The sequence below is a fragment of the Spea bombifrons genome, chromosome 6 (assembly GCF_027358695.1).
Source record: "Spea bombifrons isolate aSpeBom1 chromosome 6, aSpeBom1.2.pri, whole genome shotgun sequence".
NCBI classification, from domain to species: Eukaryota; Metazoa; Chordata; class Amphibia; order Anura; family Pelobatidae; genus Spea; species Spea bombifrons.
Genome location: NC_071092.1, coordinates 16,722 through 40,400, shown reverse-complemented (window position 1 = coordinate 40,400; position 23,679 = coordinate 16,722). Strand labels below are relative to the sequence as shown.

At 42.8% G+C, this 23,679-nt stretch overlaps 1 protein-coding gene across 2 annotated transcripts; it reads right to left on the bottom strand.

Moving 5' to 3' along the window:
- Nucleotides 1–1,804: 1,804 nt before the first annotated feature.
- CHL1 (cell adhesion molecule L1 like) lies at nucleotides 1,805–23,058 on the bottom strand. Of its 2 annotated transcripts, XM_053469216.1 has the most exons (24): nucleotides 22,900–23,058; nucleotides 22,592–22,700; nucleotides 22,245–22,435; nucleotides 21,816–21,938; nucleotides 19,698–19,868; nucleotides 19,018–19,129; nucleotides 17,353–17,537; nucleotides 16,313–16,444; nucleotides 14,723–14,851; nucleotides 14,225–14,336; nucleotides 13,430–13,584; nucleotides 12,906–13,062; nucleotides 12,666–12,790; nucleotides 12,202–12,303; nucleotides 11,851–12,048; nucleotides 9,315–9,385; nucleotides 8,840–9,062; nucleotides 8,155–8,270; nucleotides 5,968–6,172; nucleotides 5,304–5,426; nucleotides 4,702–4,881; nucleotides 3,356–3,487; nucleotides 3,066–3,138; nucleotides 1,805–2,974 (listed from the first exon to the last, which is right to left on the bottom strand). In XM_053469216.1, exons 1-24 carry the CDS (start codon nucleotides 22,979–22,981, stop codon nucleotides 2,815–2,817), a joined length of 3,366 nt encoding a protein of 1,121 aa, XP_053325191.1. In that variant the 5' UTR covers nucleotides 22,982–23,058; the 3' UTR covers nucleotides 1,805–2,814. The 2 variants fall into 2 exon arrangements, with proteins under 2 accessions (XP_053325191.1, XP_053325192.1); XM_053469217.1 differs by lacking the exons at nucleotides 22,245–22,435; nucleotides 22,592–22,700; nucleotides 22,900–23,058 and having other exon boundaries at nucleotides 14,723–14,853; nucleotides 16,312–16,444; nucleotides 19,698–19,848; nucleotides 21,816–21,945.
- Between the last annotated feature and the right edge of the window lie 621 nt (nucleotides 23,059–23,679).

The window sequence follows — 23,679 nt, the reverse complement described above, 5'->3', positions numbered from 1 at the left end:
CTAATGAAGAATTGTTGCTCTACATAAAGATGGCCGAGGCTATAAGAAGATTGCCAAGACCCTGAAACTGAGCTGCAGCACGATGGGCAAGACCATACAGCGGTTTCCCAGGACAGGTTCCACTCAGAACAGGCCTCGGCATGGTAGACCAAAGTTCTTGAGTGCACGCGCTCGCCGTCATATCCAGAGGCTGTGTTTGGGAAATAGACGGATGAGTTCTGCCAGCATTGCTGCAGAAGTTGAAGGGGTGGCGGGGTCAGCCTGTCAGCGCTCAGATCATACGCTGCACACCGCATCAAATTGGTCTGCATGGCTGTCGTCCCTTCAGAGACTGGGCCGCAGGGCCGTATTCCAACGTAACGACCCCAAACACACCTCCAAGACGACCACTGCCTTGCTAAAGAAGCTGAGGGTAAAGGTGATGGACCGGCCAAGCATGTCTTATTGAGCATCTGTGGGGCATCCTCAAACGCAAGGTGGGGAGCGCAAGGTCTCTGACCTCCGCCAGCTCCGTGATGTCGTCATGGAGGACTGGAAGAGGACTCCGGCGGCAACCTGTGAAGCTCTGGTGAACTCCATGCCCAAGAGGGTTAAGACAGTGCTGGAAAATAATGGTGGCCACACAAAATATTCACACTTTGGGCCCAATTTAGGCATTTCTACTTAGGGGTGTACTCACTTTTGTTGCCAAGGTGTAGACATTAATGGCTGTGTGTTGAGTTATATTTGAGGAGGCAGTAAAGTTACTCTGTTATACAGGCTGTACACTCACTGCTTTACATTGTAGCAGAGAGTCATTTATTCAGTGTTATCACATGAAAAGATATAAAATATTTAAAAGATGTGAGGGGTGTACTTTTGTGAGATAGCGTATATGATATATATATATATATGTGTGTGTGTATCATATACACAGAGATCATCCATAACATTCTGCGCACTGACAGGTTAAGGGAATAACACGGATAATCTCCTTATCATGGCTCCTGTCACGGGGGAATATATCATGCAGCGAGTGAACATTTCATCCTCCAAGTTGTTGCTTTAGAAGCAGGAAAATGGGCAGCGTAAGGATCTGAGCGACTGACAATGACTAAATTGTGACAGCAAGACGACTGGGTCAGAGCATCTCCAAAACTACAGCTCTTGTGGGGGTTTCCGGTCTGCGGCAGTTGGTATCTATCAAAAGGGGTCCAAGGAAAGAAAAGCGGTGGCCGACGACTGGTCAGGGGCGGTCGAGGCTCATTGATGCATGCGCCTCAGCACTCGGTGACCCCGCTCTTTATATGACCTTCTGCTTCATCTCTGAGCGGCTGCTGTTCTATAACACTTCCATTTTCCAATAAAACCACTTACAGTTGGAATATCTAGCAGGGATGAAATTTCACGAACTAATTTATTGCAAACGAGGCTTGGATTCACTGAGTTCAGAATGACCCATTTTTCCCCACAAATGTTTGTAAATGCAGACTGCATGGCTAGGTGCTTGATTTTATACACCTGGGGCAATGGGTGTACAAGACCCGAGACCATGGGGCAAACATTGTGTTCCTTACTAGACCGAAGAATCATGTACTTTATGTGCCTGGCGTAAAGCCTTGTTTAAAGGCTGCTACAAAGGTAAAGGAACGCTCTTTTCGGTAGCGGTATGCATTCTGGGAAAATCAGAAGTTTTCAGTTTGAATCCTCATTTTAGATGGATGTAGAACGGATTGTACGCAATTCCCTAGTTCATAAAGCAAACGGTAACAACCTGCCCTGAACACGTCTGCCTCGGTTGCAGAATAACGTAAAACTAAAAAGGTACAAGTACAAATGGCTTTATATAATAACAAATAATATAACATTTAAAGAGCTTAAAATGTCAAACATTTTAATTGTTTAAGAAATTAAGGCAGAAAAATGTTCTGGCACATAGTAGACATTAGTTTATGGGTTCAGTTCGGTTAAGTTAAGGGGATCTGCAAATTTTTTCTCACTAGTATCAAATTAAGAATAATTGTGCTGTTGTGCCATAAAAAGAATCAGCTCAGTGTAGTGCTGGAGCAAAAAAAGCTGCTCAAAATATCATATGACCGGCCACAATGGCTGCCTCCGGGCAAATAATTAGATTATGCAGGGTTTTGTCAGTGCTCACCTACGTTACTGTAAACTGCGCTGGGTTTTATACTCGAGGAGCAAAATATTTTTTTTTGTCTGGGACTTCCCCATAGATTTGGTCGCACCTTGTACAGCACCCTGTAGGTTCCAACCTGCTTGTACTGCCCAATCGCATCTTCGTCGACTGATAATAGACCCATGAACTCAGTCAAGTGATCAAGTTCAGGACAAATGAAAATGAGAAGACTGGTCCGACATTCCTCTGTAAAGAGTGAGTCTGCTGGTCTGTATCAAACATGAAGAGAAAAGCCTGGACACATAATTTAACTACATGATGAAAAGGACAATTAGTATCATAAGCAAATCACAACATGAATGCGTCCTCATCATTTCTTCTACTAATATGGCATCTCTCAGAGGAAGAAACAGTTTGTTCATAACATGCACAATGCTATTAGAGCTATAATAAGTGCTGGATGTGGTGAGCGAGAGAGCGCGCAGGACCAAAGAGCCAAAGGTGAAGCTGTTCAGGTGGATAACATAAAGGACGTTGAGGTTGGCAAACAGAATTGTCTTACTAGGTGGTATGTATCAGAAAAAAATCAATAAAAGATGGATTTTGACCTTCAAATCCTGTAGCGTTTTACTTTTAGATACGAGATGGATAGTTCCAGCAATGTCCGGGGTTTTGCAGTTTATTGCTAGAAAGAAATCTTACTTCTCCTTGGATTCTGTATATTCCCCGATGAAGGAGCCATCCTCGTTAAATTGCTGATGTTCTTCATCACTATACTGCACAAGGCTGTCCACGCTGTCATACGATTTCATGTCCACACTTATGGAATTCATGCTTCTGTTCAGTGGATTATTAGCACTAACACAAAAAGAAGGCAGAAAATATTAGTTCTTTGTAGTTGTAAAGTTTGAATGCTACCAATGGCTTAAAAGTGCAAAACGATCATAACCTGAAGTTGGAAACAACTTCTTGTTTCGCGGGCTGAGTGTTTTCTTCTGTGGAAGGCGCTTCCTTTTCCTTGACTGCGTTAAAAAAAGACATGAAGAAAATGTGAGCAAATAGTACCTCATTAGTGAAACAGAATCATAATGCAGTATATGTCTACACAGAAAGTATACCAGCATTTCCAAGGCAAAGTGTAATAACCTGTTTTATTACAGGAATATAGTGGGTAAAAGGGCACAAACGAAGAAATTCTGCTTCTAACCAAACATTTTTTTTCTCTCCCTACCATCTTACCGGGATATTTTCCACCCTTATTTCTCTGCACAAAACAAAGAAGGAGCAGGACAAGAGTTAGCAGAGCGATTGCGCACATTAATCCAATGATCCAGCCATGGGTGGTGAGACTTTGGGAAGCATCACTGTAAGCTGCCAGGGAATAGAATGAGAATATTAGGATTGTGTGAGCACACGTGCGAATACATACAATGTTTGCTTCATATGTGAGAAAAGAATAAGCCCAGCAGTGCTACGCAGCTGAAAGGATTCTCGCACTCGGCCAGAATATTAGGAACACAGTAAATGGCAACATCATGGAACTCAACCATCAAATGTATTAAACTGAAATCTAGAAAGTTTCAGTAAAATTGGGGCATCCGAGGGATACTAGATAGACTAGCACACCTTCGATGTGTGGGGCGCTAGGGAAGGGTATTTTAATTATTTATAATTTCTAGGTCTGCCCTACTTAACATCCCGTATCCCATAGAGCAGGGGAAGGGGGCATGGGATGGACTCTGTGCCTGTCCAAAGGATCCATACGTTTCTACCCTCCAGTCCCATTGGCCAGGGGTATTTCATGCTCTCTGTTTTGGGTAGGTGGGGGAAATAACTTGGTTTTCAAAAAATAAAAAATAAACATTTATTGGTACTTTATGTTTATTGGAACAACCTGGGACAAAGCCCACTTTTTCTATTCAAATCTACCATATAAAACTGGCCTCCTGTGCTGCTGCCTCACGATTATTACACTTGTAATAAAATGTACACATGGGTCCTATTCTTTGGCGCACTGTTTTATAAATGTACCCATCCGATGGTTGCACATAACCACCAACCCACAGTTTGGGTGCGCAGTAAAGCAGCACCAACCAGGAGGAAGGACAGGAAAAGGTAGCGAAGGAAGCAAAGTGAGATGGAGAATAGCGGAGAAGCCTGGAAGAGAAGGGAAACCCTGTGAGGAAAGTTTCCAGACACGGAAGAACTTCTACTCGTGTCTTTCCCCACAGCATTCCCATTCCAGTGTCCCACATGAAACCCTCCGCAGCAAGCCATAATATATCAAGTCCTTCCTAATTAATTTCCCCCTTTAACACCCATTTTAATCTGTTGTGATTGGCTGTCCTTCATAACCCAGCTCTGGGCTCATAAATGGGACAGCAAAAGCTCCAGCTGTACATGATGCTTAGAAAGAGCTCCGGTAATAAGGACTCATATTCTGCTTAATGGAACCTTGAGTACAAGTGTTTATGAACAGCAGGGTCTGTTTAGTCATTAAATCCTAGCACGGATCCATGCCGTGCTCTGCCGCACACCGGGTCAGACGTTCATTGAATAGTAAGTAAAGGAATTGGACCTCATACTTGCTTGTGTCTCTGTCCGCCCTTCTTCGCTCACAGCTCTGCCGCAGCCAGCAATGGTACATGCCCTCAGGTAGAATTTATACCTGGTACCGAGTTCCAGCCGGGGCACTCTCCAGCTGACAGCCGATGGCTCTTTTATGCTGATATTTTGCATGCTTCCAACTTCATCCGTATCATTAACTGAAACACAGTCCACATAGATCAATGCTTCAAGAGATGGCAATATATTTGAATATGAGCCAAATGTTACATTTGTTACGGTTCTTGCGTAAATCATTCACATTTTTCTGTCTTTTTTTCCCAATTTTATTTTGAGGACAACTGCGAAGAAACGTGGGCAGGAAGCTTTAAGGGCAAGTAAAAAAACAAAATTTGCCTTTTTGTAAACTTATTGACATTTCATTTTTAACATTTTTAGCACAAACGTTCATGTCCTGTGAAATAGTCTTTGTATGCAAGATCCAGTTTTTTTCCATGATGGCACCACGGATTTCTTACTGCTGCTTAGAATAACGTGGGAATGCCCGCATGGAACGACATAGTACGAGAGCCGGCGTGTTTATATGGCCCTCAAGTCACTCGGGAGCTGTGTGTGAACGTACTTATCTGGTAGTGCAGTAGGTAGGCTGTCAGAATCCCATTTACATTTCTCGGTGGCCCCCATGACAAGGTGAAGAAATTGCTGTCTGGGCTCATGATTCGCAGGAAATGCGGCTGTTCAGGAACTGTGCAAAATGGAGATATTAGGACCTCTACCTTCTAGCTGCAGGGTTTTGCTCAATGGAACAAACAGAACATGACATACTTTATTAATAGATTGTGACTTGAGTCATTTCAATGTGTATCATATCAAGCAACGCAAACATTTCTCTAAAATGACTAGTTGGGTTACACGGCCATCATGCTTCGCCAGAAGACCCTCTTGAAAACAGCCATGGTGACAGTATAAGCTGCGCCTTCGTGTAACTTTGAAGTCACATATACCTCTGTTCATTAAACACTTTACAAGGAATATTCATACCAACAACAAAACATGCTCCGGTCTAACCTTCAGACATACGAGGCACGGACAAAGCTGCTGTCTACTAGGAAAGTCTGATTAACTTGCGTGGCCTATATCGAGATTTAATGGGAAGACACGGTGTGCTCTTTCTGTGAATGTTTTATTTGGTCATGGGTTTTCGGTTTTAATTTCATTTATTACTAAATGACCGTGGACTTGGTTCCAGTTGTGGATTTTATTTAGCCAATGAACACATTGCTCACCTCCTTCAGGAGTCCGAAATGTAACAGGCGAGCTTGCAGGTCCGTCTCCACGTGCGTTAAATGCAGCAACAGACACTTTGTATTCAGTGAACGGAATAAGACCTGGAATCATCCCCCACTCTCTGTGACCAGGAAATATCAGAACATGGTGGTCAGCATGGTGCCTCTTCCCATCTGCCAGATCACTTACTCGCCAATAGATTATCTAGATGTGAATCACAGAGACACAGACAGTTTATAGAGACTCTACTATACCATATGTGACACGGTCAGATCAATAAGGCTCTCTATAGGGTATTATTAGCTCTGGAACAGTTACTATCTTGTATAGACACAAGGGATAGGGGGCTTTCTTCACTAAGAGGGGAGTTGACTGGAGAGTCATGCTTCAGCTCTTTAGCTGCACTATTCATTATGAGTTTCTGCTGTAGGGAGAATTTGGCCGGTATTGTATAATCCAGATTTCGCCTGGAAACTCCAGTTGAATCGCCAATTGTCCAGGTCCCAGCCCTCTATCTCCAGGTTGCGAGACATTTTGGCAAGCCCACTCCACGCCCTAATCCCCTCCCAACCCGCTTAAAAACATTTTGTCACACCCACTCCACGCCCTAATCCCCTCCCGACCCGCTTAAAAATATTTTGGCAAGCCTACTCCACGCCCTAATCCCCTCCCAACCTGCTTAAAAATATTTTGGCACGCCCACTCCATGGCCTATTCCCCCCTCCCGACCCTCGTAAAATATTTTGGCACGCCCACTCCATGCCCTATTGCCCAACCCTTGTAAAAATATCGTGAGTTTGTGGCTACCCACTGTTACCCCAAAAAAGGAGGCTTAGAGCAGCCATAGCTTGAAAGTTCCCAGGTATGTGTATAATGTATAGCTAAATCAGTGAGCGACTCCTCATCCATTGAATTATACATTATACAGGGTCGGCCCTTCTCGCTGGAGAAACCTTTAAAATGAATAATAAAGTGAGGCAGTTGAAACCACAAACTCTCTCTTTAGTGAATAGACCCCAATGTGTGTGTTTGCAGGATGTTAATGCAGCTCACTGTTCTGGGCTCAGCATGCGAGCCGAGTCCTCTTTCAGGTCATCTTGGTCTGTCAGTTCTAGTTCTGTCAGACCCTTGAGAAAGGAGAACCGAAACGGCGTAGGGGAAGTGGAGGTCATATTTACACAATGGGTAAGCAGTGTAGCATTTTATGGTAATACCTTTTAGTGGTTATCAGATGGTCCATGTATATATGCTGGAATGTGATGGCATGTTATAATGGATAAAGGTTATTGTGTTGCCCCGTTTGCTCCATAGAGAGTAATTGAGGTGTCTAGGCCTTATTGCCATTTACATTATAGCCATAGTGCATACAGGCTACTTTACATATGCAACTCTAGTACCTTCATATGCTCGGATTTGTTTCTAAGCGATCTTCTTGTCCAATATTTGAGTGCTGTGTGTTTTTATATTTTTGTATAATAAAGATATATATTTTATTTTTGAAGGGCTTGTTTTGAACTCATTTTTTCTAAGTATACAATTTATGAGGAGTTTCCCTAGTTTAATGACATGATCTTAATTTACACCATGAAATTTAGATGATGGAATTATGTGTGAGAGGTGTTTTGGGATTCCTGTGTGTTACAGACCCTTTGAATGTAGGGACTGTAAGAAGAGCTGTGTGAGTTGTTGGCGCAATCAAAATAAAAGTTAAGAATTATACCATACAGCAGGTGGGAATACTGTATACACATACCCCCAGCTTTCCATGTGCCCAAATTGAGGTGCGTGGCAAGAGGCACGGAGGGACAGGGCCGTCCTCTAAAATGGACTCAAGGGGTGACTGGCCTCCAGTCTTTCCTGAAGAGCTACCTCTCTGGGCTGATCTGGAGATGTCATAGGATCCTTAAACCACCCATTGCAAAAGTGAGACAGTGGGGCAGCTACCTGAAAATCAGGACTGTCCCGCATAATCTGGGACTGTTGGAAGTTATGTATACATAGAGTTGAATTATTAATGGACAAACACTATAAGCCAGGCAGCCATGGCTCAGGAAATCTTACTGCAGACACTTGACTTCTGTGCTCTCAGACATGTTTCTTATTGCTTCCTAAACTCTACGTAGATCTAGACATACAGGTTTAGGGAAACAAGAGTAGATCCCCCTCTCCTCACTCGCTCACATTACCTTGTAACCTGACAGATGTCCTCGTACCCTGTCCTGGGAAATACCTATCCACGAAACCTTAACCACAGAACTGTTGGCAACGTCCACGGTCACTTTGGGTGGAGAGGCATCAGGAGCTGGCAAAATACACATAGAAAAGTCTTCATTTCAGCCAGATTTATTTACATTATGCAGAGAGCCTCAGCTCACCAATCCACTGCCATCATCACACATAATATTTCAATGAAAAACACTTGGGAGAGCGCGCTGGACGATGCTTCGACCACCAAGAAAAGGGCATCGGCTTACTTTTCAGTCCCTAGAAATGAACAATGTTCCTCCTCCTAGATCTGTGTGTGTGTATGTGATATTAGATTGTATTAAATAATATTATAATATATTGTAATTTAATATAAAGTGGGGTGTGCAGTGAGATGAGGGGTGTGCAGTGTAGGGTGTCGTGAAGGGGTGGTATGTTTTGTGTCAATGATGGCTTGATTTAATTCTCTTGGACTAATTAATTATATATATAAATATATATATATAACTAAGGAACATATTGTAGCTAACCAGCTGCCGGTAATGTGGCAGAGGGGCCGCCTCCACCCCAAACCTTCCGCCCTAGGCTTCACTGATCCCTAAGGAAGAATTGACTACCACTTAAAACAAAGCTCGGGTAACCTCAGCGCCCGTATAAATTACTCACAGTCCTCTCCGGAGTATGCTGTGTGCACTTGTGGTTCTGGACCGGTGCCCATCTTATTAACGGATTGAACACGAACATCGTACAGAACAAAAGCTGGGGTATCCTTTATAAGGAAGTGGTGCCGGTTGACATTTTCATGATGCCAGTCTGTACTCGCACCTTGGCGACGCCAACTAACTCTGTAATGAAAGCCTGGACCATTCTGCTCTTCTACTTTTAGTGGCTGAAAGATTAAGAGAAATACATTTATAGACTCGAGACAGTATAGATTCTTTCAGTAACTAAAACAATCCCTCTTTGTGCCCCAAAGTGTCTGTGCCCCTATTCACCCCCTGATGCCCCTCTTTTCTAGGGGCTCAAAATGGTTGCTGGCTATGGGGATATCACAGGGTTCTGCAGCCCTAATAATATGTAATTTTCTTACATTTCCAGTAATCCTCTCCCATTGATTAAACTCTTACTTTTTTGTACTCACCTCCCACGTAACTATCATTTCCTTTGATGTATCAGCTTTAATATTAATGATTTCAGGATTCTTATCTGGGACTGCAAAATAAGGTAGAATCAAGTAAACAGGAGGTTCTACAAAAATGTTTTTTCCCAGTATTGCTATTTTTATATTATTATGTACTAATAAGGAATGTGTCTTACATAAGCATATTCTTTTTTCTAATATAACATGTTGCTGTATTTTCTTGTTAAAAAGATTTCAGCTGGACCTCTGAATCCTGTCTGTTTTCGCTGAAGGTGAGTTCCCTTTAAGTAGTTCTAGTTTAAAGGGACCTCACTCCCATCACACCTATCACACATCACTCACACCACACTTATCGCACAAAACATCTCAAACCTATCACACACATATCACTCCCATTACACAGTATACCTCACAACTATTACACAAAACATCACACACACATCACACTACACTCTCATCACGCCTATCACATAGAACACCTCACTCAATCACAGTCATTGGCCATCATTTTGTAAATGTGGATCTGTAAAGCTTTGCCGTGTCACATGCATGAGCATTAAATGGCAAATGGGAGTGGCTGTAGTAGGTCGGACTGCTGTGATGTGATACACAGGGGAGGGCTTTGAAAGAATGACAGGTCTCTGTTTCTAGGCAACTGTAGTATTTCAGTAAACTTTTAAACACAGTTTTTTTAGAGGCATACATCATAGCCACTGTGATAGCAAACGTTTCCCCAGTCTGAAGATCACATAGAAGGAGAACGGAATGGAGATGACAAAGAGCAATATAAGGTGATGCAAAACATAAAATGATAATTATTAAAGTATTATTGCACCATTTATGGGAATGGAAATAACTGATTCTTCGGGTAACTGCTACAAGCCCTCCGTTTGCCTTTCTTCCACTTTCAGTTGGTGGCCCCCAAGGTTCAGTCCTCGGCCCTCTGCTGTTCTCTATTTATACTTCGTCTCTTGGCAAACTCATTTGGCCTCCAGTATCATCTCTATGCAGATGATACCCAGATCTACCCCTCTGCCCCGGTCTCTGCGTCTCCATATTACCAATTACCAATTACCCAGATCTACCCCTCTGCCACGTCCCATATTACCAATTGCCTGTCTGCTATTTCTTCATGGATGCCACAACGCTACCTGAAACTTAATCTTTCTAAAACTGAACTCATTATCTTCCCTCCCTCTATCTCCACTCCAGAACCTGAATTCTCTATCACCATTAACAACACGACTATATCTCCTACTAACCAGGCCCGATGCCTTGGGGTCATCCTCGACTCAAACCTCTCCTTCATCCCTCACATTCAGTCCCTCGCCAGATCCTGCTGCTTGCACCTAAAAAACATCTCTCGTATCCGCCCATTCCTCACTCAAGAATCCAAAAAACCCTTCTTCATTCATCATCATTTCCCGTCTTGGCTATCGCAACACTCTTGCGGTTGGCGCTCCACTGTCTCTACCCTCTCCTCTACAGTCTGTCCTAAATGCGGCTGCTAGGCTTATCTTCCTCGCACGTCGCTCCTCTTCTGCTTCCCCCCTCTGTGAAACCCTCCACTGGCTCCCAATTACATTTAGAATTAAATTTTAAATCCTGGTACTGACATATAAGGCCCCCCATAACACTGCCCTCCCCAGCCCATAACACTGCCCTCCCCACCCCACCCCATAACACTGCCCCTCCATAACACTGCCCCTCCATAACACTACCCGCAATAATACTGCCCCTCCATACATTTCTGCCCTCATAAGCAAATACTCCCCTACTCAATCCCTACGTTCTTCCCATGGGCTAAGGCTCTCCTCCTCACTCATCACCTCTTCCTTTTCCCATCTACAAGATTTTACTCGGGCTGCCACCATATCGCTGGAATCTACTCCCCCCGAACCTTCAGCTTTCACCCTCCCTCCCAATCTTCAAGAAACATCTAAAAACCCACTTCTTCAGAGAAGCCACCACCCACCCGTCACTGATACCCCCCACACTACCTCTCACCCGTCACTGATACCTCTGACTCTACCTCTCACCCGTCACTGATACCCCCACACTACCTCTCACCCGTCTCTGTGCCTTATGTTTGTCACCCCATTCCTTCAAGACTGAGTCTCTCCCCCCCTAATGTATCGGTTTGTCTTAGTCTGTCAATTCTCGTCTTGTCAGACCCCTTGAATATATGTATTGTATTATGCATTATTGTATTAAGTGCTGTGTAAATTGTTGGCACTATATAAATAAAAGATAAAAATAATAATAAAGGATAAACCAGAAATAGAACATAGAGCTGGCCCTGTGTAACTTCATACAAAACTTAGGGATAATTAGCTCCAGATTTCAAATGTTATTCATATATTCGGAGATATATCCTGGTGCGCTAACGGAACATGTTTCCAGCTGGCACATGGCATGATGCTTGGAGACGGACAATGTGACTCTGGTTTGAACAGACGGCCTTTGCTATCAACTGCATACATACATTTATGTAAAGTTAAAGATCTGGAGAGCCATTTAGGTGCTATTTACGTACCCGCAGGAGGAGTGCTATACACTTCAGAGACAGGACTTGGTGGGCTTTTTCCCATTTCATTTTTTGCGAACACGCGGAACTCATAGTTATAATAAGGCTCCAAAGACAGAGCGACAGATGTAATGTTCTCTGTAACACTAATGAGATCTTCCCACGTCCCAGGATCCTGGCGACTTTTCTTTGCTTGCACGAGATATTCTGCAATAAATAAAGAGAAAGAATTGGTTTTGTTGGCATATTTTGAGAAATGCTGGTTCTGATCAGAAGACAATGTCCTGTTTACATCCTTCTCACTTTCCTGTAACCTAAATGACTTTTCATTGATGACAGCTTTTCCTGACATTCACGCACCTGAAATTGGACTGTTCTGGGAATCTCTTGCTATCCACGATAATATCATACTCCGTGTCTGCTTTCCTGAGAGATGCAGGCTTTCAGGGGCACTGGGGACGTCTGTGGAGTTTACATATATCAATAAAAGCAAAACCCAGCAGTTCACTCTTCAAGCCCCACTCCCAAAATGGTGGATCTGTCCTACAAAGCCCACCGAAAGGGCACAGCTCATCGCTGTCAAGTGTTAGAAGCCATAACAAGTAGTAACAACTTAGAACAGGAGAGCTTACATTCTAGGTGATTATATACAAGCCTAACATTTGTAAAGTCTCATTTTATAAATCAAAACCTGGGATCCCTTATTGGCAGTTTCTTCCCTTGTGTCCCCTCAGCCCATCCTGATCAGCACTATGTTCCAGATTTTACGCAAATATCCTGCACCTCACCCCAGTTTGTTACAGACAAACGCTGGTTGAACCCACCGCGCACGCTGAGCCGAGTCTCTGCAGCCGCACTGTCCATCGAGGTGGATCCTGTACAGCTATATAAGCCTGCGTCCTCCCAGGTTACATTAACAATGGACAAGGTATCAGAGTTCAGGTTTATTCTGTAGAAGAAAGGTGATTGGAGAGCTTGTAGCAGTTGCTCAAAGAATCAATATGTAGTATATATTTATAGGTGCAATATTACGCTAATAATTATCATTTTATGTTTTGCATTACCTTCTATTGCTTTTCGTCATCTCCTCTCCGTTCTTCTTCCATGTGATCTTCAGACTGGGGGAAAGTTTGCTATCGCAGTGAATATGGCACGTCAGGGTGACACTGTGTGACCGTTTAACCCATGGGTTCTCCGGGCGCAAAGACACAGTTGTTGGTTCTGGAAGATAAAACAAACACTTATACATTCCTGCTAACACACAGAAATCACACACAGACACTCATTCATCCACTAATTCACTCCTAACCCAACCTCCTGCTCCAAAGTGTCACCTTCACATTATTTCACACTCAATAGAATTCCCTTTATTCATTAGAACCCACACATTCTTTAACTTCCTGAATATGAAACATTCTAATGGCTCTCATTCCTGTGGAGCCTTTTATTGCAGATTCCCTGGAGATCCCCTAAGAGAAAGTTATGTCTTATTTGGGGAGGTGTGGCCAGTCATTTAAAGGGCGGTGCTAAACACTCGTCCCCGCCCAGAAGTCAGATTCTGGGGTAGGTAATTGTCTCCGATTGTTACCGAGAAGCTCCAGATGCGCAGCGAGGGTCCCGTTTCCTTGTGAGTTCGATGCGTGGCACATATAGACTCCAGCATCCTGTGCTTGGGTCTTCAGAATATGGAGAGTGCCGTTCTCGAGCGTCATGTGCTGAGCCTCCAGCATCTCCTTCCGGTACCTAGCACAAAATATCCAGGGGAATAGGGGAGAAAAAACGCTGTTTAACAAATAATGGTCCGAGACAGCAGTACTGGTGCATTTCTCCCAAGTCACCCTGTTCAGTTTGTCCAGTCCCTCACCCTAATCCCTTTACCCTGATGCCCCTTTTTCCTCCCCCATGCCCCTCTCAGAATGTTTGCTGGGTACTTCAGGGTTCTACAGCCCTAAAAGCCCCGACAATGTGTATAGAAACAGCAGGAAACGGTTATGTAAATAAACTACATTATTCTAAATGAATCACTCGGTCACTTAAATGTCTGATCGCAGGGCCCGTCTGCTTTGGCCACATAAATTGGGGTGCAGGGTTACCTCTGCCCAGTTTCACTTGGACACTAATTAACAGACCGTGAGTGAGAGGGACCATTCTCTGAGCCAGGCGTCTGAAAAGTGTAACATGCTATCTCCCTCCTTATCGCGTGTCTTAATCCTCTCCCAGAAGGCTGTGAAATGCTTACTGGGAGTATTTTCATTGTTCGATATTCGATTAGGAAGTAAAAAACTAATAATAATACTACTAATAATAATACTAAGTATGTGGAAGCCATTAGCTGTCCCTCACTAGTGGAAACAAATGACATAGCATGATACAAGATATTTACCAGAACACCTTTGCGTGAGGAACAGCAAAAACATTGCAATGCAGGTTGGCACTGTGACCGAGAACGACCGTGTAGTTTCTTTTATCAGGTGTGAGGATCAACGGGGCAATATCTATTCAGGAAGAGGAGGAAAGGGGCTTTATACAACCATACCTAGACATAATTCAAATCGGTACATCAGCCTCACAAATGGTGGAGAGCTGGCACCATTCGGACCAAGGGCAATTCTAGTCAAGTCCCCAGTAATAAAGTAGCAAAAATCTCATGTAATGGACAACATAGAAACTTCACAAATGGGGGGGCAAAAAGGATCCAGCCATGTTATAAACGCTGATTAAATTCCTCATTACACTAGCCACTGTGATGGCTGTATGTTAAATGAGGATGACCATGGGCAGGGGCAATCACACTGCCCCTCTTGCCAACCCCGCTTGAGGGTTTCACTCCCATTCACAAAACTCCTCACAACGTATTTTCATGTGAAAATAATTTCCATACCTAAAACATCGATATTCGCACTGGCAAGGATTGAGCCGTGTCTATTTGTTGCTTCGCACTGGTACACGGCACTGTCCATGAGCTGCAGGTTCTCAATTCTTATTTCTTCATGGTTTGGGGAAAGAGTCTCTATTTTTAGACAAAGACAAAAACCCACAGAATTCTGTGGTTAAACTCCTTGCCCCACGGGTCAGCCCTGAGTGCTACTGCAAGACTGAGCTGAACCCAACAGCATGGAGCCGACTGATTGCTCTAAATTTACAGCTCATATCAGGGTTAGTAGAGTAATTACAATTTTATTAAGACAATGTTGTTACAATGTCCAGGACATACAGATGACTAGTTTCTTTGTCCTGCGACTAATTTACACCTCGTTTCCAAATCAAACTAGGGTGGTGTGACCTGGACTCTAGTGGAAGAGGTGGCCTGCATGTGGCGGTCACATAGTGAATGTGGGTACCTTAATGGGATTAAGTTTTTTTTAATCCACCCTGCATTGCCATCTGCTTTATAACTCTTTTCAGGGTCCATATCCTAACGAGATCTCCATTAAAAGATCACTAATATGTGGTTTTGATAAATATATATATATATATATATATATATATATATATATATATAGATATAGATAGATATATGTACACACAGTCATGTGAAAAAAGAAAGGACACCCTTTTTGTTCTATATATATATATATAATTACAAGTTTCCTTAGTAGGTCTAAAAATTAGGTAAACACAACCTCCAGTGAACAACAACTAATGCCATATTACACCATTATTTATTCATGATTTATTCAACAAAAATAAAGCCAAAATGGAGAAGCCATGTGTGAAAAACAAAATACACCTTATGATTCAGTAGCTTGTAGAACCACCTTTAGCAGCAATAACTTGAAGTAATTGTTTTCTGTATGTCTTTATTAGTCTCTCACATCGTTCTGGACGAATTTGTGGCCACTTTACAAGGTTGTTTCAGTTCATTGAGGTTTGTAGGCATTTGTTTATACATAGCTCTCTTAGGATTCTGCCACGGCATTTCAATCGGATTGAGGTCTGGATTTAGACTGGGCCATTCCAACACCTTAATTCTTTTCTTGCTCAGTCATTCTGTTGTAAATTTGCTGGTGTGCTTGGGATCATTGTCCTGGAGCATGGCGATTTCCATGTTATGGAAGCAGTAAGAGTGTACTTAGTGTCTCACACATGGCTTCTCCATTTTGGCTTTATTTTTGTTGAATAAATCATGCCAGTGTTATTTTTACAAGTGTTGTTGATTATGTGAGGTTGTATTTACCTAATTTTTAGACCTTGTAGACCTGCTATGGAACAGATGATTGTTATTATGTCCTGATATGTAAAACCATAGAATGCAAAGAGGGTATACTTTCTTTTTCCCACGACTGTGTATATATATATATATACATACATACATACATACATACATACACACACACACACACACATTATATATATTAGCCGTAATTGCATTTCGAGCATTTTGGTAAAATTTTAAATTCAAACCTTGGTCCCTCGTGTCATATTAAACATTATCTGTAAGGTACGTTTCTGGCTCTTCCACTAAACTCACTTTGCAGAGGTTGCCCATTTCTCTTCCAGTGTATCTCTGGTTTGGGATTTCCAGAGGCTGAACAATGTAGGACGACGCTGGAGGCCACGCTCTGCACGCTGCTTTCTGGGCACTTCTTCCATTGAGGAGGTTCTACAAGGTGCAAGAAACCCCCGAGCAATCATTCCACATCCGTTACAGCAAAATTGGCATCAACCAAGAGGAACAAAAAGTACCAAATCTAGATGTCGTACTTTGAGTAATACTTTATGATGAGCTTGGCACACAGGCTCTATATCACCATTTAGTAATCTCCTAAAATGTACCAAACTATGCATTGCTTTACCATACTAGTTTTTTCCAGAGTACACTTTGCCCCAGACCCCATGGAGCTGGGTAAATTTCAGAAAGGGTGTTTTAGTTCTTTAGGTAGGAGAATAGAAGCTCATTCTCCATCATTTTGGTTTAAGCTGTGATTAAGAATTCATTGGGTGAGGTATATAAACAGTGGCTTACACTGCTGAGCGCTGGGATATCACCTAATGACTCGGACACTCTGATACAGGTAATGTTACTAAAGAGATTATGCCGGCCATGGGCCGCCCTCAATATTGTAACTGAGACGGTTACAAGGAAAATGTCTGATCGCAACCTGCCCTTGGTTATGAGGCCGAGAGTTTTATCACTTCCTAAGCCAGAATGCAACCCTCCATATTAAGCTTTTACCTTTCTTATCACAGATATTGACTTGGCCAGGATATCCGTTATGGCCAGCAAGGTAAAATTTTATATTTTTTTCTCTCTTGCCTCCCATGGGGTCCCCTGATGTGGCTACTGAGCTTGTCTGCTTTGACTAAAAGTCTGCCCCCAAGCAGTGAGTTCGTGCGGAAAATCATGTCTGTGTGCAGACTTAGTTTTAGCACTGATCAATACAAGCACTAAGGCGGCATGGAGGGTACACATAATGTTTCTCCATGCGTACAAATGGTATTCGCACACAGAGTACTTTTCTTTGAAGGGTAAGTGAAACAGTGATAGACCGTGTGACCGTGTACACATACCTTCCACGTGAACATGAAAATCATGCTGTGCTACTCCACCAATATTTTTAGCTGTACAGCGATAGATTCCGTGATCGCTGGCTTTAATGTCATTTATCTTAAGCTGTTTTCCATAGTTCCCAAGTACTGCCCTTTCCGGTGGCAATTCCGCCCTCTCCTTTTGCCAGAAGATCTTTGGTGTTGGTCTAGAAATAATAAAAATTATAAAACACTTGTTTTGTCTAAGTATACATATACATGTAGCATATGCTTCATATACGCTTCATATACGCTCTGCAATGTAGTATTTTAGAAACTATATGCTACATACATACGTATACTGATTTAACTATACATTATACAGGGACCGGAACACTGATTTAACTATCCATGACCTCTGGTTCACTCCCCACAACTGTTGTTTCCATCTTAAAAACATTTCCCGCATTCGTCTCTTCCGAACACAAGATGCCACCAAGGGTCTTGTCCATGCCCTCATTATCTCCCGCCTTGACTATTGTAACCCAGTCTTATCTGGTCTCCCTCATACTGGTCTCGCCCCCTCTATAACCCGCCATGACAGCTCATCCAATGATCTCCTTCTGCCCTCTCCTCTGATTTCTAGCTCTCATGCCCGCTTACTGCCCCTATCCTCTGGAATGCCCTCCCCGGCCTATCTGTCTTGGCCCCGGACTTTGATGCTTCAAGAAATCCCTCAAGATCCACTTCTTTTAAGGATGGCTATGAACTTATGCCGTAACCGCCTTCCTCCCATATTCCTTTAGCTCACCTTTCCTCGTCCCTCTCCTGTGATCCTTATACTAGTGTGTCTGGTCTATCCCTAACGGCACCACTTTTACCTCTTGTGTAATACACCCCAACTCCCTCTAGATTGTAAGCTCTTGGGAGCAGGGCCCTCCTCGCCTTTTTCTGTAAGTCAAGATGTTATTTACTACTTATTATGTACTGTCGACCCATTGTACAGAGCTACGGAATATGATGGTGCTATATAAAAGAAAGAACAATAATACATTTTACAAGGGTGGCTTGGTGACTTTACTATACATAATACATTGCAGATTTAACTATACCTTATAAATCGGTGGCTCAGTCAATTACCTATGCATTATACAGGGCCAGCTAAGCCTTAACCCTCACCCTTAATGTGCAATGAATTCATGGAGTTGAAAGTCTCCTTATTAGTGAATAAATCCCATAATCTCCATTTAATGCAGCCGTATCCCGCTAAGATTTGCTGCTCCACTCCATGAACTTCTTAGTTTCTGACCCTACAATTACAGAGGTGCATCGCTTGGAGTGAACTTTCCTTTACGAACCTGTCGCTTCGAGCGTCGTGTCTTGTTTCTATATCTTTTTCAAAACACTACTGCCATGGAGAACAAATCGTGATAATCCTACTTCGTCATAGTCCAAATCTACTCCATGGATGTTTAAACTTTCTCTTTTACTGTAATAAGAAAAGCTATCCAAATGGTTTCTGGCTACAAAGCTAGAAATAAAAGGACTAATCCTAATTGGCAACATATCTTCCTTATATGGCCTCTATGCAAAAGCTCTGCTAAAGCATGAAACAAGGAGTTCCAAAAACAAAAGAAAGTATAAAATTAGCAAAGATGGCGCAGTGATTGTCCCTCGTATCTGAAATATTTCATCTTTGACACTCACAGTCCCTCCGCAATGCATTCCAGCGTCAGCAGCTCTCCTTTCAGGACTGTGACAGAACTGCTCGTTCCCGGCGGAGTCATCATTGTTGGTCTCCTTTCCTGAAACGTATTACCTAAAATAAAAACGTTATTTTTAAACTGATATCATTGCTGTATGGCAACATCAGCAGCACAATAAGAGCTGCATTTGAGTTGAAGATGGGGGGTCCCGCACAGCCCTCTTCAATTTGTCCTCGTAGAAGCCACGCACTAGAAGCCTTACTCAAGCTCCAGATTGAATGCCGGACTGGGATAAAGCCCCTGTTAATATTAGTTTTATCGGACACTTAGCTTTGGGAGGTGTGAATAGGCTGCTGATAAGAAGCAAGGGTAACAGAGTAAGCACAAGAAAGCAATTTCTTGCGTCTAACTGATGATGGGCATAACGACGGGTATTATTATTTACGGTTTTGGTCTACCAAAGGCTATACAGGGTTTCCTCCTTTGATCCCCAGATGTTTCAATGATCATTATTTAACACTGCTTGATGGGGAAAAAAAGTAACTTTCCTAGATTTTTAATCTTCAATTTTACTCTACGTTGTCCCATTAAAAGGTACAACTTCAACAAAAAACTCAGTTTTCACTCGGGCTAATACAGCACTTTCCATTTTTCTTCTCATGTTCTCCTTAATGTTCTTACTTGTGTGAACAGCAAGAGTCATGGGGACCTTCTGGACAATTGTTCTGATTCTGGAAAACGCAGCAAAGCAGCAGTAATCTGTTCTACTGTCTGTCTTTTTCACATTCGCAAAATACAAGTTGCCATCTCTCCCTACGGACACGCGTTCATCCTGAGGAATGTGAACAAGGTCTGAAAAAATAATCAACACGTACATACTGGATACCCTGCCCCATAAAGGCAAATCTCTCAAAGTAACAAAATGTCTATGGAAGAGATATATCGCAAGCAGAAAAACATGATCACTGTAATATAATACAATTTATGAGCAATAATAGATTAAGCAGACACCACACGTTTCCCAGACAGGATCCTAAACAAAGATGACACCCTACAGTTCTTTATGCATATACATGAACTAATGGAGGAATGGACTTCATTAGCATTGCCGTAAAGCATCAGCTCAGTGTGGTGTTTGAACAGGGGAAGTCACCTAAAATATCACATGACCGACAACAATGGTGGCTCCAGGTCTGCAGATAAAGAGAGTTTATAGGAACAAAATGAGATAAAACCAGGTTTTTGATAATGCTACCTACATAACTGTATACAGCCCTGGGGGTTTAATACTGTATACAGCGCTGGGGGGTTGTTACTGTATACAGCGCTGGGGGGTTGTTACTGTATACAGCGCTGGGGGGTTGTTACTGTATACAGCCCTGGGGGTTTAATACTGTATACAGCGCTGGGGGGTTGTTACTGTATACAGCGCTGGGGGGTTGTTACTGTATACAGCGCTGGGGGGGTTGTTACTGTATACAGCATGGGGGGTTATATTACTGTATACAGTGCTTGGTGTTATATCACTGTATACAGTGCTGGGGGTTATATTACTGTATACAGCGCTTTGGGTTTTATTACTGTATACAGCACTGGGGGTTATTACTGTATACAGCGCTGGGGGTTATTACTGTATACAGCGCTGGGGGTTATATTACTGTATACAGCGCTGGGGGGTTGTTACTGTATACAGCGCTGGGGGGTTGTTACTGTATACAGCGCTGGGGGGTTGTTACTGTATACAGCGCTGGGGGGTTGTTACTGTATACAGTGCTGGGTGTTATATTACTGTATACAGTGCTTTGGGTTTTATTACTGTATACAGCGCTGGGGGTTATTACTGTATACAGCGCTTTGGGTTTTATTACTGTATACAGCGCTGGGGGTTATTACTGTATACAGCGCTGGGGGTTATTACTGTATACAGCGCTGGGGGTTATTACTGTATACAGCGCTGGGGGGTTGTTACTGTATACAGCGCTGGGGGGTTGTTACTGTATACAGCGCTGGGGGGTTGTTACTGTATACAGCGCTGGGGGGTTGTTACTGTATACAGTGCTAGGTGTTATATTACTGTATACAGTGCTTTGGGTTTTATTACTGTATACAGCGCTGGGGGTTATTACTGTATACAGCGCTGGGGGGTTGTTACTGTATACAGCGCTGGGGGGTTGTTACTGTATACAGCGCTGGGGGGTTGTTACTGTATACAGTGCTGGGTGTTATATTACTGTATACAGCGCTGGGGGTTATTACTGTATACAGCGCTTTGGGTTTTATTACTGTATACAGCGCTGGGGGTTATTACTGTATACAGCGCTGGGGGTTATTACTGTATACAGCGCTGGGGGTTATTACTGTATACAGCGCTGGGGGGTTGTTACTGTATACAGCGCTGGGGGGTTGTTACTGTATACAGCGCTGGGGGGTTGTTACTGTATACAGCGCTGGGGGGTTGTTACTGTATACAGTGCTAGGTGTTATATTACTGTATACAGTGCTGGGGGGTTATATTACTGTATACAGCGCTGGGGGTTATTACTGTATACAGCGCTGGGGGTTATTACTGTATATAGCGCTGGGGGTTATTACTGTATACAGCGCTGGGTTTAGGGTTAAAACCATTTAGAACTTGTGGCATATAGTAGGATCCCTCAGAGCCCACCAGGGGTCACATTCCCTGCTATTCTCAGCAAATCGATAAATGTCCTCAACATATTTAAACCATTTGGAAATGTTTTGTTTAATAAAGTCCTGATTTAATTTCACTTTTGCATTAACGTTCATCTCTTAACGTACCAAGAGTCATCCAGTAAATATGAACCGGAGACAAACCATGTGGGGGATCACAGCTTAAAACCACAGCATCTCCCTCTTCCACTTCTACAGGAATAATGTCTTCATCTGGAAATTTAGGGACTCCTGGTACAAAGAAAAAAACTGACATTAAATTATGCGAGAAGCATCTTAGGGCTGCTGTATGCCAACTGGATCTTTCACAGGTTTAAAGTACATTTATAATAGTAAAACACAGACTCTTATCGCATGCTGACCCAGGTCTCACCTCCCGTAACCCTCAGTCTGGACTCTTTTCATTTTCAAAATATCTTTTACTTACAAAGCTGTTTTCATTTAGCCTCATGATTACATGTAATACATGACAATCATCACTTATTTCAGGTACACGTGTGTATAATATCATACACTGGCACTAACAAACCCTCTCACCTGGAACAATGAACTGGGTTTCTTCTGACATGGCAGTTCCCAGACGGTTGGATGCATAACAGCGATAAGTACCATTATACTCCGCTATATTCTCGTTCGGAAGGATTGTAAAGGTCCCGGAATTCTGGCTCATCTTAACTCTGGGGTCAGCGTATGGATGAAATGGATACCCATTCTTTGTCCACTTGTATCTGAATAAGGGGGAGACACAAAAGTTTGGATTTATCTTCAGCCCCATGATAATTTCAGTGGCAGGATCCATATGAATTGGGGCATTTGACTGAGATTTGTGGGAAATGCGCAATAACCAAGGGACTCGTGCGGGGATGACTGCTGTACCAACTCACACCGGGGCTGGGTTTCCTTTAGCTTCACACTCGATGGTAAAATCTTCATCTACCGGAAAAGCGATTATGGTCCCACTGCTAGAACGTGTGATCACTGGCAGCTGCTCCACTAAAAAAAGAAAAATCCCAGCGTAAGGCACAGTCCTCCTGATCGGCACTGGAGAAATTCATCTTCCAACAACAGACAGAAGGCCAAAGGAATTATGTTTTACAAAGGGGAAAGGTAACGGGTGTTTGAGGGGCTTCAGACTTAAGCCAAAAACGATTTCCTAATTGATACATACAGAAGAAAAGAAGAGAGAACTTACCTAAAATTGGAATTTCTACAGCATCAAAGTAGTTCAAAAGAACAGCGACGCAGATCAGAACTTGCGCTCGTTTGGAAATCATTCCCTCCTTGTTGCGATTCCAAGAAGAAAGTATAAGAAAGGATTCTGACTTCTGTTTCTCCTACATGACAGAGGAAAGGCCTTGTCACGTATTTCTCACATGTACGTCTCCTTCCCTAACAAAAAACTAAAAATCTCATGGGAAGGAAATAATAAAACCTGACTCTGGGCACTGGAAACGCTCTTGGTGGATCGCATGCCCTCGCCATTCACTTCTATGTCTGCTCACCTGTTCAAGCAACGCACAGAGATCAAAGCATTCAATGAAAAGCCGCTCCCTGACTTTATAGCCAAAGGCAAACAACTGTAGCCGTCCTTTGCACAGCGGAATCAAAGCGGCTTTCTATATCAATAATGAACAATTAAGTCTTTCATCTTGAGCTGAATATTTCCTACATTATTGTGGTTACTGGAAGCAGATGCAGCGAAAATCAGATCTTAAACTTGCTCACAAACCAAAAGCGGGTAATAGCTTTAGGGTGTTATCCATCCATAGATTATATACCCAGCAAGCAGCCACAAGTATTCAAACCAGTAGCGGACATGAAGTTATTTTAGGGCAGGTGCCCATATTCCCTCACAAACTAAAATCCTTCCTATCCCAAGTCCAAATTCCAACAATCACTTCAGGAAAGTATTTTGGAAATATGTCAGACAAGCATAAAGTTTCAACAGGTTTCTGCTTGCGCCAGAAGTTGC